At 38.3% G+C, this 17,537-nt stretch overlaps 1 protein-coding gene across 7 annotated transcripts in view; it reads left to right on the forward strand.

Annotated features, from left to right (window-relative positions):
• The window catches only part of ZNF536 (zinc finger protein 536), a 347,905-nt gene that overhangs the window by 219,706 nt on the left and 110,662 nt on the right, over nucleotides 1–17,537 (forward strand). For 6 of the 7 annotated variants that reach the window (XM_042027598.1, XM_042027596.1, XM_042027599.1 and 3 more), the window contains one exon: nucleotides 8,604–10,184. In XM_042027598.1, the coding sequence (XP_041883532.1) occupies nucleotides 8,604–10,184 (1,581 nt within the window). Of the gene's footprint in view, nucleotides 1–8,603; nucleotides 16,781–17,537 lie in introns of those variants that run through there. The other variant, XM_042027603.1, reaches the window with a different exon arrangement.

Raw genomic sequence — 17,537 nt, forward strand, 5'->3', positions numbered from 1 at the left:
ATCAGTGATATTCAGGCAGGAAGAGCTTTAAGGGGAAGATAGTAAGATATGATTTCTGATTGTTCCCATGTGATAAGAGGAAAAGGGCATAATTACATGAAATCAGTTTCTGCTCTTTCTTGCTCTAAAAACAGTTGATGGATGAAACAGTTCCCTGGGACAGCCCCGAATGAAGAGAGGAAGGATTTTCAGGCCAAAATGCTTGCGAGCCTTGGGTCTTAGAGAGGACAGACAGAATTCTTCATGCCCTCTCAGATGAGCTCTTTCTGCTGCCCGGTGAGCCGAGGTGGGCTGTGCTGCCCCCGCAGCTCACACAAACTCTCTGCGGAGGGGAGGCAGGACAAGGGCAAGGCGTGTCTGTGCACAGCAGTGCAGAGCAGATGTGGGGGACCTGCCCACTTTGGGAGTCGGCCTCCCTGCTATAAAATACAGCTGGGAGGGTTATGACGCAGAAATCTTGGAGATGCTCAGTCTTTGTGAAAAGGAAAACTGAGTATCTCAGACCTATAATGTTCCATATGCAGGTGCTTCCAGAGCTGTCATTTTGCCACTCTGGAGGCAGAAACTTAAGGTCCTTTCATTCAGGGGGCTGAGCATCTCCTTTGTGTTCCTGAGCACTTTCAACCCCCTTGAAACACAATAAGTGGGTGTGGGTTTTACATTGCATGCCTTGGCATTTGGATTGTGCAGAAACATTTAAGTGTAAAAAATTAAAATTTCTTACGTTCTACCTTTGACAGGGGACACTCCTACATTTTATAGGAGCTGTTTTCAGATTGGCTCTAGCACCTCTTGTACCTTGCATTAGCCCTCAGAAGCTACTGCAGATGTAGACCAGTTTGAGTTTGTGCTGTCATTAATTGCTCAGGTATATTCCCAGAATGACAGAAAAAATGAAATCCCTTGAGTAATGAAAAAAAGGATAATGTGCACGAGCAAAGGAAAGATGGTTTGGATTGTGTTAAACAGAAGAAACCTAAGAAAGAGATGAATAGGAGGAAGAAACTTGGCAGGGTTGTGTCCATTGACTGAGAGTATGTTACAATATGTGTGACACACATCTTGCATATATTAGATGTATTATATGCATTTACAGTGTTACTGCATTTTCCCTTGGAAATGTGACTAGCCAATTTTAAACCATGCTTAGATGAACTGATGAAATACAGTAAAAATGGTGCTGTTTTAAATGAATTCAATTCACATTTCCTTCCTAAAAAAAGACTGCCTGTTGCCATTCTCTGAAGGCGCTTGTAGTGGGATGAGCAATATGAATAATTAAGGAAAATGGGTATGTGTGCTCCAAGAGGAGACAATTTTGGTATTGAACATCCTTTATTCTTACATTTCTAAGATGAACTAAAAGGACTTTTCATTTCTCTGGATTCCTCCAGATTTCCCATCCTTAACATTGTACAGCATGCCTTTTCTCCTGTCTTAATGACATCCCAAACTTTTGTTGAAAATAATTGTTTGAATTTAAATTTCCTTAAAAGTTTAAGAGGTAATGTTACAGTATAAATTTCCTACCAAACACTAAGTAGGGAAATATCCATTAGTGAAATTAACTACAGTTTCTAGGTAGCTAACAATGTGCAGTATACAGTAGGGCATGGCTAATGAACACTGCAGTGGGTGATATTTCATTATACAAATTAATGCTCACATTTTAATGGGAAAGTCACATAATGAATCTCAGCTTCAGTGACAGCAATTAGAGACACAGATTGTCCCCTTCTGGACAAGGCACTGTTTAGCAATAAGCAGCTGTGTAAAAAGTCTTCAGGTTTACAACGTATATATATGCTTTGGGGGAATTGTGTACAGTTTATATTAATGTACTGAATCTTCCCTGCAAAGTAACAACCATATTTATCTCTCTGCATTTTAACTAAGTAAAGACATGTAAAAGGACTAAATAAATATTGCAGATGAGATATAAATAAAGGAAAATATTCAATTATAAAACTTTATAAAAATTAAAATATTTTATAGTGATGGCAAGTGCACAATTGAAAAATCTTTAATAAAATGAATCAGAACCATCAAAATTCTGTCCTATTACAGGGTAGGGGTAGTTTCATCTTATATAATAGAGAAAAATGACTAGTAAAGGAAAGTAGTAAAGAGAAAAAGTTAACTAGTATTTCTGACAAACAGATTAATTGTGTGGTGAAACATGTGCAGGATCCAAAAATAATCCTACAGAACCTTTGATATTCCATTTGGTTTAAAAAGTGTGAAGTGAATGATTAGAATGATAAAAGAAATTACCGTGTAAGAATAGGCATAATAATGAACTAATTAAACCATACAGCAATTCATTTCTAAAATATCTACTGCACAATGGATAAAATAGGTTATCAATAACTGTTTCAATGGTAAAATAAAAAATGCTGGAAAATGTTTTCAATATTTTCATTAAGCCATATTCTCTGGAATTATAAGATGTTTGATTTCATTTGCTTTGCATGAAAGCAAACTGTAGCTTGTTAAGAAACGTGTGAGGTTGAATTGCAACTCACGTTGTCCCTGAGTGACTGTCACAGCCCCGCTGCAAGTGGGGCAGCCAGGTGTTTGGGGTTGGGGTTCTTGCCCTGGTGCACAGCTGTCACTGTAGTGGGGAACAGCACCACGAGGAGCAGAAGGGCATAATCCACGGACAACTCATGAAATCTTATTTAAAAGCTAAAGGGGAGCATTCAGTGGGGAAAGGGAGTGTGGGGTGCAGAGCAGGGGTGCAGGGCAGATTTTTAAGAAGCTGTATGTTAAATATGAAAAATTAATAAAGAAGCTCACAGCACTAAGTTTAAATAGATCTTTAAGAAGTACAGAAATTTGATAAGGGAAACTAAAAGCAATAGTAAAAATATGTATATGGCTATGAGAGTTATGGAAAATGGGGTAAAATTCTGTATATCTGGCAGGCTAAACAATTGGTATCTTGCTAATACTGGTCAAGAACAGATAAGAAATTATCAACCATGGTATAGAAGATTAAATACTCTTCTGCTGTGTTCTCAGAAAGAAGCATGATGGTTTTCATAAGCATTTTCCAATGATACAATTGCGCTCCCATTAAGTAATGAGGCTGTTATGCTGTAGCCCACTGCATTTTAATATTTTTTAGAATGAATGAGACTGGATAACTTAAAGATAAAATCTTTAAAACCCTGACTGAAGAGTTCTCCAAATCGTTAAAGTTCATTGAAAAAAAAACCCAAAAAACATCTTGGAACATAGAGCAAGATCCAGAGCACTCATGGTGGTAAAAAAAGCTCTGGCTATTCTTGTATTTCCCAAAAAAAAGAATATTAAGACCTTGAAATTAGGACTACCCTGACATAAATTTGGGGTAAAATTGCGGAATGAATTTGTTAACTAACTGAAAATTGGTAGCATAGTTAATTTAATTTTATTTTATGAAAGGAAGTTTTATCAAGTTTCTTCTCATAAAAGTAGCTTGTTCTATATGACAGTCCTGCCAACAACAACAACAAACAGCAACAACAAAACAACCACACTAAAAATCCCCCAAAAATCAGTATACAGATATGAAATGGCACATAAACTCCCAGTTCCACAGCAGTGCTTTCAGCTCCGACTATTTGGTATTTCATCATTATTTGGAAGACTATATAAAAATCACTGTTGATAAAATTTACCAATGGCACAAAAATGGTAAGATGCTAAAAATCATGGGGAGGCACTGATTAGTCACTTAGTCAAGTGGGCTCTTTTCAACAATATGAATTTTAAATCAGCAATATGTAAAGGAAAAAATACTAGAGGTACTGATGAAATGGGCCTGGGACTGTGGCAGGGAAGCAACAGAATACGAGCTGTTAGTTGATTGCTAAATCTACAGATGTAAACACAGTTTTGGACTGTATATAATTGCTTTGAAGTTGAAATTTCATCAAAGCTTTAGTGGGTACCCATAATTTAAAAGGACACTGAAAAATTAGGAAGGATGTTCCACTCAAGGGTGGGAGAAGGTGAAGAAGTGACTATTTTGCTGTCTGCAAATACCTTCCTCAGGAAATAGACTTTTTAATTTAAAAAAAATCTGTTCAATCTAACAGGGAAAAATGTAGCAATGTTCAGTAGTAGGAAGCAGGCACTGGACAAATTCAAGCTAGAAATAAGGCACACATTTTGATCAGTGAAAATACATAATCAGTCAAACAGTTTACCAAGGGACGTGTTGGAGTCTTATTCACTGCTATTGTTGAAACAAAACTTTTTTAAACTAAAACAAGTAAGTTTTGTTTCAAAATGTAGTTACGCTCTGATGCCAGAATTATCATGTGAGGATCTTTGGCTTGTGTTGTAGAACAGATAAGACTAGATGATCATAATTGTCCCTTCTGGCCTTAAAATCTGTAAATCTAGTTATAAGCTGGCTGTGGTCTCCTTGCACAGCCCGTAGCAGATGGTTCCCCTGACCAGTAGGGTCAGATTTTGTTCTGAGCAGGACTGGGGATCTCCTACACAGGTTATACAGCTGGGTTGTTTATAAACCTGCTATACAAATAGACCTGTTTCTACTGGGCAACATGTCTGTTTTCAGTTATCTACCAAGTTTTTGTGCAGATTTTACAAGCAGCATTGAATTTTTATTGTTTTACTTTATCCTGATATAAAATAGTTCCCCTGAGATATCTTGTCTCTTGTAAACCAGAGCAGTAGGTAGAGCAGAACTGTGATTTTGCTGCCCAGATAAGGTACTCCTATAAGATTTTTTGTTTCCATTAATTGTACATGCTGGAATGTTCTCTCATCCTACTCCATTGTGAAAAATTTTGCAGGGATGCAAACAGGGCCAGAGAATTAGCAAGATCAGGGTGGCCATTGCCTTTGTGAACAATGAAAAATGACTCCTGGATATGAAATGCAGAAAATTATTTTGAAAAAGTCATGTTCCCTCACTCCTACATGGCAACGTTAATTTATGTGAACTGATATTAAGTGTTAAATAACTCATCCAGACACTGCTCTTGGCAATAATACCAGGGTAGTCATTACACTGGCATGAATTCTCTGAAACCTTTCCTCAAAGTATGAGACACAAACAGGTTGTCTTCTAACAAGAATCATAGCCTACCTCATTGTCCCCTGCAGTGTCCTTTGGACATATACTACTGCATTCGCTGATAGAATCCTGAAAATTAGTGTCCTTTGGGTTTTCCATTGAAACTGGCTTGGTTTGAGGTGAAACTGGGATTTTTCCCACAGCAGTTTATAACTCTGTTTTGTCATTTGTACAGGGTCTTACACAGGGTGTAGCTGGTTATTAATTTGAATGGATGAAGTAGCATCTAAATAACTGCACAATTACTGAATTTAGGAAATACTGACAGAGTAAATTAAAAAGATTCAAAGATGATTGACTCCATCCTACTCCCTTCTCCCAGTGCCTGCCCTTGAAATAGCAGCATTTAAGACTGCTTTGAAGTAAACTAACCACTGCCAGTATTTGGATCTGGAAGAGAAGAGTGAGGTTTTGAATAGCTCTCTTTCAACAATGTTATTTGGCCAGTCCTGTGTTGCAAAGGTGGCACAGTGTGTTACTACACTGAGTTTAATTTCAGACCTTCAGCTTTAGATCTCATTTCTAGCCATGCAAGGGGTGGGAGCACCACAGAGGCAGCACACCAAGGCTGGGTTAGATCTGAACTTTTTATCACACTGTCTCAGTCAGTGTCTTCTTTCAGTCCAATGCTTATGGCATTGGTGGCTAGCTGCGTGCAGATCTCTGCTGAAAGGAAGCTCACTCCGTGGAGAGGCCTTAGAGCAGAAAATGGAATGACTTCAAGGCTTAGCAATTCAGAATAAGAGTATGTTGTGCCCAGGGCTTTAGACTGGAGGTACTTTTAGAAGTACAAAATAGAACTAGTATTTTCTCTAGTTAGCATTTTTTAACTTACTTGTACCCATTTTTACATATGGATACTGCTTTAAGCAGTTTCTGCATGTTTTTAGCAACATCAGTACAGCCTATATTGCAAATTTCTCCTTCTCCCTGCAATAGTTCTCCAGCAGTTGACACAGTGCCTGCAATGCTGGGACACACTTTTTGATGGTGCCACTTGATGTGCAATGCAAACACACTGAACTATCATTAGAATAAAAGGAAGTGCTCAATATAATTGTGTTAAAGATTTCCGTAAAGGCATAGGGGATGCTGAGGAAGAGCTTTTCAATTAAGAGGAGTGAAAATTCAAAAGTGAGAACATTTAACCCTGTAAAGTCTGGCACTTGTTTTTCACCAGTCTCATTATGTCTTAGGCAACACTTGAACTACTTAAGTCATGGTAGAGGCCACTCGTGACTGCTGACAGTAACTGGTGGGACAAGTATCAGAACAACTGAAAGTGGCTCAAAAAATACTGCAGCGTGCAGATGCTGTAAACCCAGCATTCCTGTCTGTCCCCATTCTGACTGGCAGCACAGCTGTCAGAGTTTGCACACTCCCAAACAGCCCTGCAGAAATGCAAACAAATAGACAGCCACTGTCTTTTGTCCCCTTGTCCCTACACTCAAAGGCCTGCAATGGGGTTGTGTGTGCTCAGGTGCCCACCTGGGACCACAGAAGCCCAGACAGGTGTGATCCATTTCAGGTTCGTGGTTCAGTAGGAACTGGCTTTTTTTGCACAACTCCCACTAAACGCAGCCCCTGCTCCTCATCGGTGAAGTGCCAGAGCTTAATTAGGTGATTGGGAAAGACTCAGAAGTTTCATTGAAATGTTTAAATCTGATTTCTTCTGTTAAGCTGTGTGGACTGAGGCCTAAAGCATGAACCATGCTAATTACTACCTCTCCCTCTGCTGAGCACCTCTTGTTTGAGGTTCTGTGCTTTTCTCCTCTAAAAAGGTCGACTGATGTGGTTTGATATAAAGCTCTCATATCTCACCCTTTAGCTTTAGGATTACATTATGGATTTAGAATTTCCACTGCTTGTAAGGTACTTCAGCCCTGGCTGGACTGCAGCATGTATCCAGCCCCTGTTCATGGTCAGTGAGCTCTCGTGCAGCGCTCCATGGCCATGGGAGTGTTCCGGGCTTGCATCTCATTAGTAAATTCCTGCGATCACTGAGAGCAGCCGCTTCCCAAGTATTTACCAGCCCTTCAATTGAGCCTGTACATTAAATAACAGAAGTTTGAAAGCCTTTCAGTTTTGTTTTTAGCAGATTTTGAGGTTATTTGAAAACGGATAAATTTCCAGCTGGTTTGGTGAACTACATAATATTATACAGCATTTTTACTGTGGAGGAAGATTTCAAAACAAATGTTTCCATTATACCATTTGGAGAGGCTTGCCTTTGTCTTTTTTATCATTTAGGAAAAAAAAAAGCTACCTAGAGAAAACAGTTTCTTTTTCTTGCCGAGCTCCCTCATAGAAACAATCGCCAGTATTGACAGCTTGCAGATCTTTCAGATTTCTGTCTCTTTTAGTGAGGATTTCCGTATTTCTTCCTTTAAAAGAAATTCTGCATTGCTAACAATGCTCTGCAAAAATTTAGGTATACTTTTGCTTAGATGTACATTCTTTTTGGATATGTCAATATTTATTATATATATAAAATCTTCTGCCTATTTGAAAGTATAGGAAGAACAATAAAAGTTTAGTGTGGGCTTCAAATATTTATTTAATTCATGGAAATCATCTTATATGTTTTAAAACTCTATTCAAGCCAAACCTAGAAAAGTGCTTGTGGGAGGTAAATTACACATTTTACTACTCGAGCATTAGAAATGTCATTAGTACAAAATTAAAGGACTGCAAAATCCAGTAGATAATACTAATTTCAAATACAGAAATGGAATATATTTTGTACTTCTTATTACTCGATTTCTTTTTTACTGACTACTTTTTATTTTAACTATATGTTCTTATATGCTGCAATCATAATGTAGTGTAATGATATTAATATTTTATAGAATCTGTATTTATAGTTCTTTATTTAGAAACAATGCAGTAGGTCTGCAGATCTTTGAATCCTTCTGGAATGGTGCCCTCCAAATAATGATAAATTACTTGTGCAGTATGCCATTTGCTAATTATATCCATGATTTACTGCAGAGCAAGACTTAAATCATTCATTTCAGTCTTGCGTAACAGTGCCATAAAATTTTTAGGTTTAAAAATGGTTTCCATGTGTATAATTTAAACAAATTTTAGAGCAATTGTATACACAAAATATTGCAACCATCCATTTGTTACATTCTTTGTCTCCCTTTTTTTTAAACTTGTACTTTTAATGATTACTGTGGTTGAAATTGTTATGCTTCATTTTCATAATCATAGCTTTTAATTCTACAACAGTTTTCTACATGTTAGATTAAGAAAAGGATGGCTAATTGTGTGTAGATACCATGTCATTCCTGAATAGCCCCACATTCTAGAAACCCATTTTAGAAATACTCAGTTTATGAATTAGTCTTCGATTAAAGGCGTTTCTTTTTTTAAAAGTGAATTATTAGTACCAAGATCTTCTTGTTTTTAAGCAGCTAATGCTGATTTTTTAGTTTCTTCACTCATCCATACACCAAAGTACAGTTAACTCTCTTTATATTTTGTTCTTTGTCCACACCTATAGGTGAGAAGCCTTACAAGTGTCCACATTGTGACTATGCTGGTACTCAATCTGCATCCCTCAAATACCACTTGGAACGACACCATCGGGAGCGACAGAACGGAGCAGGGCCACTCTCTGGGCAGAGTGCAAGTCAAGAACACAAAGATGAGACACCAAGTAAAAGTTCTGTGTTTATTAGACCGGACATATTGCGAGGAGCCTTCAAGGGACTTCCTGGTATTGACTTCCGAAGTGGCATGGTCTCACAGCAGTGGACGTCAGGAATGTTGTCTTCTGGAGATCAGCAAGGACAAGCAGCTGGCATGTCATCTGAAGGATCTGCAGAAAATATGAAGGGTTCAGACATATCTTCCAAAGGAACACACTTCTCTGAACTTGGCCGTGCTTACCAGAACATGGTTGGGAACGGTGTGAACTTTCAAGGGTCTTTGCAAGCTTTCATGGACAGCTTTGTCCTAAGTTCTTTGAAGAAAGAAAAAGAAATGAAGGACAAAGCTCTCTCAGATCCGCTTTCAGCAAAAGCTCTGGGCTCAGATGGTGGTGAGGAGAAGATAAATAGCAAGTCCTCACAGCGGAAAACAGAAAAGTCGCAATACGAACCTCTGGACTTGTCGGTAAGGCCCGATGCAGCCTCTCTGCCAGGTTCCTCTGTCACTGTACAAGACAACATTGCTTGGCATGGTTGCTTATTTTGTTCTTTTACAACTTCATCCATGGAACTTATGGCTCTGCACCTCCAGGCCAATCACTTGGGCAAGGCTAAACGTAAAGACAACATCATAGGCAACAACAAAGACCAGTCTAGAGAAGTTTCAGCCTCGGTGAACAAAGTGAGCTTGCTCCCCTCTTCTGTGCAGTCCAGCAAGGAGGCAGGAGTTTCAAACATGCTGAGCCAGCTGGACTCGGCTTCTGAGAAAATGACCCAAGGACAAAATAAAGAGACCCTGGGAGAGCAAAAGAACACTGCCTGGCCGAGCCACATGGAATCCACTTTTTGTAATTTTACAACAGACTTCTATAAGCAGTTCGGTGTTTATCCTGGTGTTATTGGCACGGGAACACAAAATTCTTGCACCAGTAATGAATCCGAAAGAAAAACACAATCCGAAGATGACCCAAATATTCTGCTCTCTGACTCTGTAAATAAAAGTGCTACTGATGACCTTTCTGACATAGCTTCATCTGAGGATATGGAATCTTCCAAGGAAGAAAACATTGAAGATGAGGACATTGACACAGAACCAGATATTATGAATAAGCAGTTGTCTGCCATAAATAAAGAAAGCAGTGAAGGAGGCGACAATATACAAAGTGCAGTCACCTCACAACCCACACAAGGGCTTGTATCACCGCTGCCGCAAGCTTCAGAAAAGCAGTGGCACAGTCAGAATCTTCTCTCCTCACATGAAACTGCACAAGGAGTGATGAAACCCGAACAAGTTCAGGGTCCGCAGGTCCTGGAGAAGCAGATGAACATGTTGTCAGTCCTAAGAGCTTACAGCTCTGATGGCTTAGCAGCCTTTAATGGACTTGCAAGTAGCACAGCAACTAGTGGATGTATCAAGAGACCTGACTTGTGTGGTAAGTTTTAGACCTTCTTTTAGACCATTTCAGAAAACACTTGTGCAGAATCATGAAGCTGCTCTTTAAATATAATTAGTCATGTTTGTTAGTAATACATTTTTTTAAATGTTAAAACCTGTGGGCCAAATTCTAGTCCTATATGTGGTCTACTCCATTGAAATCAGCAGTGCTGCATGCATACTTAAACAGGATTTTAGAAAGAACTTGCTTTTTAAACTAGAGTAGCAGCAATATAGACTATCTGTGCTAGTGGCATCGGAAGGGGATACTTACTGCTTTAGCATACTCAAAGGAGGAAAAAGTTTTAAAAAATTTACATGGTAACTTGCAAACTTTTCAGTATTTTGATACAAGAACCCAAGAAAAACACTGGATTCTTTGCCAAGCGAACCTTGCTTTCTCTCTTTTTTCTTTTTTCCCCCCTTTCTTTCTTTGGATTACTGAAATCAAAGGCCAAGTGCATGGAGTGCGTCTACCTGTGTTGAACAGACTTTATTTTTTCTTTCTTTTATTTTCTTTCCCTCCTTTTTTTTCTTTTTTTTTTTTAATTATAATTTTCTGGTTTGGTTCAATGGCACACATGCAGTACTTGCCCTTGACCATTTTCACTATTCTAACAAACAGTTGTGTAAATTGCAATTTGCCTAACTAAGAATATGCCTCCAGGTAATTAAAATAATAGCACACCAAACAAACAAAACTACCTTTTACCCTTTTCAGTCTCTAATTTACAAAACTGCAGTTTTACTTCCTCATATCACACACCTCATATTTACAAAAATTTAAGTTAAATCTATTTGGAACAAATGAGATCAAGGATTTTTTTTTCAATTTATCTCCTATTTTGTCAGCACGGTGTTTGTTTGAAAGAGATTTTAGAGCGTAAATCCTTTGAAAAACAGTATCACTTTAAAAAGCAGAGTCAGCAAAGGACACAAAAACTTCAGTAATGTTCACTTCACTTAACCTTCAAACTCATCAGAAAACTCATTGTCAGAGCTCAACATGCGTAATAAAATGTATTCAAGTTAAAAAAAAGAAGAGAAAACATTATCAACAGTTTTAAAGCCTGACAATTTAAAACGAAACCCTCAATCTGCAAGCACTTAACAGTAGTTCCTCTGGTTAACTTAAGGTTAGTGGGAGCTTTGTTTGACTTTACTGGCGGAGTGTAGATGCTCAAAGCCATAACCCCTTCTCCAGGCCCCTCTCTGCTTTTCCACATGTAGTAGTTGATCTGATAAAAAAGTCTGATTTCTACACACAAAGTTTATCTCGCTTGTATCCTTAGAGCATTGTGACTTCACAATATTGTCATTACTTTAACCAATATCTGCTCAAGTATCCATGTGGCCTTACTTGTAAACTTCTGTGTTTCAGTGCACTAAGAACCAATTTAGGTAGTTGGAAATATTTCAGATCCTTAAAAATCAGCATTATTGAAAAGAGGTGATTTAATTTGAAGCAGGTAAAATCCTACTTGGATTTTTTATTCCATTTGTGGACTACAATCAGTTAACAAAAAAGAAAAAAAATACAGAAGACAAATTACTGTCTAAACAAAAGTAAAAAAATTGGAAAACTAAGATTAGTTGCTTTGTGCAAAATTTCTTTATGCTTTTTCACAGGCATAAGATTTTTAAAACAACAACAGAAAAAAAACCTGTAATATTATTATTGAAATGAGGTCATATTATTTCCATTAGTTTTTTGTTTCATCTTCCAATCAGTTCAACAGACATTTTGTGATAGCTTGAGTTTATATGATTTTAAAGACCATATCCCTTTCACAAGCTCTGCCCAGTGATAATGGATTTGACTTGAAGTATGAAAGAAAAAAAGAAACAACAGAAGCTTCTCTGTTCTACTTTTTAAGCCATTTTTTAATCGAAAATGCAGTGGGAGTCCTTCCGTCCCCCCCCTCCAAAAATAGCTTTTTAAAATTCTTTTCTGCCATTCTACTGGTGTTTGCAGAAGTATAAAGGTTGACTATTTAAATACATTATTTCATTTTTCTCAATATCTCACAGCAAAAGTGGATGAGTATGAACAATCCCCATGTCAGTAGCTCTTTTTTTTTTGTTTGATTGGCTTGGACACCACCCACTTGAAAGTAGTGTTTTTGGGGGAGTTTTCATTTTCTCAGTGACATTTTATACTGTGAAATCACACTCCATCTGTGCATGTTAGTGTGGGGAATCCCACCTGATGTTTCTGCACTTGCCGATTAGCAATCAGGAGCACCCTGTTCATTTATTAGCCTTCCTTCCTTTCCTCCTGCATGAAGCCCATGACCAGTCATGGTTCCCTTTGTCTCTCCTACTGCCTGGGAGATCAGAAAACTTGAGACACACCTCCAGCATCCGATTTCAGGGCATGATTCTCATGTTCCTTTTGTGTTTGGGGAGACTCCGTGCATTTGCGTTCCTTTTTACAGCCAGTGATGTGTGTGTTGTTGACATCTCAAGAGAAAACATTGATGCATTGGATAACAGTCCTTGCACACTCAGAGAGCAAGGCATAGTGCTCTTTCTGTAGTCAGAATACAGAGGAAATAAAACTGAAATAAAATATTTCAGCTTCAGTAAGATGAGATTGCATCTTTTGCTGGCCACGCTAATTGAGTTGAATTTCTGGCTGCCTAAAAAACAAGCTGGGTTATTCAGTGATCCATGTGGATCACTTTTAGATGGCAGATTTTACCCTAAGATAGTAGGTCAGGTTTTAAGCAAAAATCTTGGCACAAAAAAAAGATTAGTTTCTAGAGGAGAATGCCACCAACTCACATTGTTGTTTTGGAAAGTCACTGCACATGTGGAAGCAGTCCTCAGTTTCCCTATAATGGAGAATGAGAGATTGATGATGTACACAAAATTCATTTATGCTCCTATCGTGCTTCAGGCTGTAGGGATGAAAGACACAATTAGGAAAGAACCATAATTACTGCATAATAAAGAAATTTTCATGTCAAAATGCTGCTGAGAGAAAAATCACAAATTTTTGTAATATTTCTCCTTATATAGCAGAATGAACAGAAAGAAAAAAGAGCACTGATAATTTTACAGTTACTTCTGAACTGTACTTGGTTTTGGAGTCTCAGGTGATTCTACCCAGGAGCGGATCTTGTTAATCTTTGCTGGCACTCATTTCCTAAGAAGATGATAGGCCTTTCCTTGCTGCTTGGCAGCAAGTAGCCCAGTGGGGAGGGGAGACCCAAGGTGATGGCTTCATGGCTTGGTAACTGTCTTGAGCATCTGTGTACTCTGCTTTCACAGCCCTTGCTGATTTGACAAGTTAAGCTTGGAGATTCTAGATCTTATTTGTATTTGAGTTTTGAAAGATCTGTTTTCCTTTCGATTTGTGCTCTTCTCTTTTTCTGCTTGTCTTCCCATATACCTGTAGTCGTATCACAATAATGTTCTACCTTCTGTTCCAATGCATTAATTTACTTGTGATTTGTGCACAAGACCCTTTATGACAAGACCCTATCCCTTCTCTCTCTCTTCCGCTTTTAATTTCTCTGCTTTGTGACCAAGATGGTAAAATTTCCCTACTTGCATTTGCTACTTGGGAAGTACTTAGGCTTTCAAAGGAGAGCTGATGGGCTGCAGAACTGTTGGCCAGAGATGGTCCTGGGCGTTAACTGGCTGCTTAATGGGTTAGTGCTATTGAATCCGCACTTAATGATGTCCAAAAGTATTAGTTCCATGTTGTCTCTAAATCTAATTTGCTTCCATTCATGCTTGCTTTCCACTGCAATTAGTGCTGTTTTCTCCTGCACAGGCTCCACCCCATTATCACTTCATCCACTGTATGAAAACAGGGCAGGGCCCCTCTGATGCATGGGAGCAGCTTTGGAGTTCTGATCCTGCAAAGGGCTGAGCACTTGCAGTTTCCTTTGCAGCAGAAAGCTTTCAGCATTGCACAGAATTATTAAAATGTTCAGCATTGTAACTTTCTGAAATACCTTCCAAATGTGGAACTGCAGCGCAGACAAGAGGGCTGGGCAAGGGGAAGATCAATTGTGGCAGATTATTACAGCTTTATTGTCATGTAATTATAGTGCTCTACCCCAATGTTTAAATAGTGAATTTAGTTATTGTAAATTGCTTATTGCCACAGGTGTCAAAACCAAAAAAATCATAATGCTAACCCCGTCAGAACTACCACCAACACATGAAACACGGAAAAAGATTTTTAATTATTTGTGATGGCTTCACCTGAATCCTTATTGCAGAGCTTTTAAATTACAAAATCCATATTAAGAAGCAAAAGGCCTGATATATCCAAGCCCTAGGACAGCTGCAAGGCAATGGAAGGTCATCCTACTGCAGCAAATTGTAGTACTGCCCATTTAAAGTATCATGTAATGCACTTAAGGAACGCTTTGTCCTGATCTGTAGTTGGAGGACTAACCAGAATATTCTTTTCCTTCAAGGCAGAATGAAATGATATGGAAGTTTTACAGCAGACTTTTCTTTACCCCATTATTGTGCTTTTGAAGAGGTTTGTTAGTTTCAGTTAGGAGGTCCAAGGCCAGCTTTTAGAGTATAAACTGTTCTGCTGAACAGGAGATCAGCACCTCGGCCCCTGCCTGGGTTTCAGACACACTTCTGGATGTCACAGTGCCATTTGCATGGCAATATCAAACCAAACTCATATGGCTTGCTTCCTTTTTTTAATTAACTGGGAATGCCAGTGATCCAGTGAAGTTTGTGTTACTGGATAAAAGGGCTGGTCTGTGAATAGCATTGTATTTGCCAAATGGTTCGCTAGTCATTTCAGTACAAACAAATGGATGGTGTCTGTAAGTCTGCAAACACTGTTGACATTTAGCCTTGTTTATGTTACTTTCCTTTTGCTGCATATTTTTGGCTAGAAGAGATACTGCCTGAATCAACATTGACTTCCTAAGCAGAAGCTAAGGGCCCAGCCTTGCATCCCTCATTCTCGATGAGTAGCACTACTTATATGACTAAGGATTGCAGAATCAGGTCCTGTGTTTGTTTGACTTTAAATTTCATTGCTATTTTCATGTAATTTAATTTGATTGTATTTTGTTGTATCAGAAATCGGTCAGGTGATAATTTCGGTATCACCATTTTGTTTACTGTTGAAAACTTTTAGTTACCATTTTTCATACTGTGGTGTGACATTCCCATTCCATTTATGTTTCTGGAAATTAACCCCTAAAATATCTGATACAGCTAAGTGCTGAGTACCTCCTATTCCCAGAGAGACTGGAGGCATTCAGTCCCTCCTAACACCACATCTGAAAGGGGGATTGTGTTTGCAAAAGGAGGCCTTGGTATGTGCCTTGATTTCAGACATCAGTGGCCAGCCGCAGCAAGGCAAATCCCTAGCACAGAAAGGCTTTTCTTTTCTTTGCAGAGACAAAATAATGATGTAAGCTTAGAGCTGTGTGATTTTTGCTCTAAGTTTCATCTCCCAAACAGTATATTCTTATTGTTTTTGTCATATCCAGGTCAAATTTAAATTATAATTTAGGATTAGGCAGAGGCATAGAGATGTTTCCAGGTCTTTCCAAAGTGAGACAATGCTCTGGTTTGTGTTTTGGTTCAGGAATATACATTCCTGTGTCTGAGGTATAGTATTTCCTATAACTACTCATAAACATGAGCAATCTAGACATTCTTGTAAGTCAAAACTAAGTGTACGATTAATACCTATTAAGAGGCCAATTTTAAACAATTAATTTGACAGCAATTATAATTTTATGTTACAGGCTTTCAGGAATAAATAACCAAATTCATCTTTGTAATCTAAGGAACTTAGGATATCTTTATGCAGAGATGATCTTGTTATGCACAGTATTGCATACCTGGAAATTCTGAGGTTTGCTCCCACCTATCTAGATGCCTGTAGTGTCAGGGATAAATAATTACCTGAGGCTTATTAATTGTTTCAGCAAAGAAAAAAATATATACCTTAAGTGTAAGCATTAATATATGTATACACAATACATCCACAATATATAACAAACCATCATAATAGTACAAAAATAGAGGTCCTGAATATGTTCTGTTATTTATGTGTTTGGCAAGCTTAGGGAATGGACTTTAGTATGAGTGAAAATTCTCTTAACATTTTTAAGGTTATTTATTGTCATTTCTATTTGAGTTTTTAATGGTCCTGTATTTTGTAATGCTTTAGCAGGAAAAAATACTGTAGTTATCTTTTTTCATATTCTTTGAGCAATATTTCTAGCTTAATATATTGTGCCAGGTTTTCCAATATTAACCAAGAAAGACAGTAAAATTCAATGAACAGAACTCTGACATCCACAATTTAAAACCTGTGATTGAAGTGAAATGTGTAAACTTCTAGTGGGTTATCATGTGCTTTGGAATAGAGTATTGTTGGAAGTAATTAGAAAATATATTAAGGTTTCCTGGTAATGAAGGTATGTAAGTTTTAATAATTGTTGCTTTCTGAATAAGTGTCAAACTATATCTTTAAATGTATATGGAGTTACAAGTTAGGTCACTTCTGAATGGAATGTAAAACAATACTAAAATGCTTCAATAACTTATCTCAGTGTTGCTAATAAAAAAAAAAGCTGTTAACCATTAGTGCAGTTTTGAGTCATTTTGTTAATTAATTCAAGAAAACTCTCTGAGAAACTGTTGTACCTTTTGGTAGACCAAAAACCACTCATGCAATCCACAGTTGTTTGATGCTTTGAGAGGCAAACTCTGCAAAGATGCTTGTTGGCCTTGTAAATGATATTTATTAAAAATCCCATCTTTTAAGGCATTAGAATGGTGCCATGTACTGTTAGGCAGGTATATAAGGGGGGGCATTAGACTTGTTTCCTCTATACCTTGGGAATGTGGGACCAGTTTCTCCTCCGTCACCAGTAAAATCCAGAAGAAATTTTTGTGGATGCCTCAGGGTTGAAAATGAGAAGTGTGGGTGGATTAAGTGTGTGAATATTTGTGCCTGGGTGCTTGGCCAGGGTGAGTCAAATACGGGGTTCTAGTGCTGCAGCTGGAAAGGCAGCCTTAGTGAGCAATGGGTGTGCAAGGCCTATCCCAGTGGAGAAATACCAGGAGCATACAGAGTGATCTTTCTTGGGTAACCTTGCCCAGCCTTACTGAAGTCACAGCTCCAATCCCTCATATAGCCCTGAATGCTCATTCTGGTTTCCCATGGGAAGAATGTGTGATGAGCATCCTGACAATAGCCTCCCTCCCCAGGCCCATGTAGGATTCTCCTGAGGTAAAGCAAGTGTAGGAGAACAAGCAGCCAGCCTTGCCAGTGCTAGTAGCACCACCCAGATCCATGGTAAGTGTTTCCAGGATGGGGTCCATGACAGGTGGCCCATTG

Source organism: Corvus kubaryi, unplaced genomic scaffold, assembly GCF_017639235.1.
Source record: "Corvus kubaryi isolate FWS band 111438036 unplaced genomic scaffold, C.kubaryi_AGA036_p1.0 37300, whole genome shotgun sequence".
Lineage (NCBI taxonomy): Eukaryota > Metazoa > Chordata > Aves > Passeriformes > Corvidae > Corvus > Corvus kubaryi.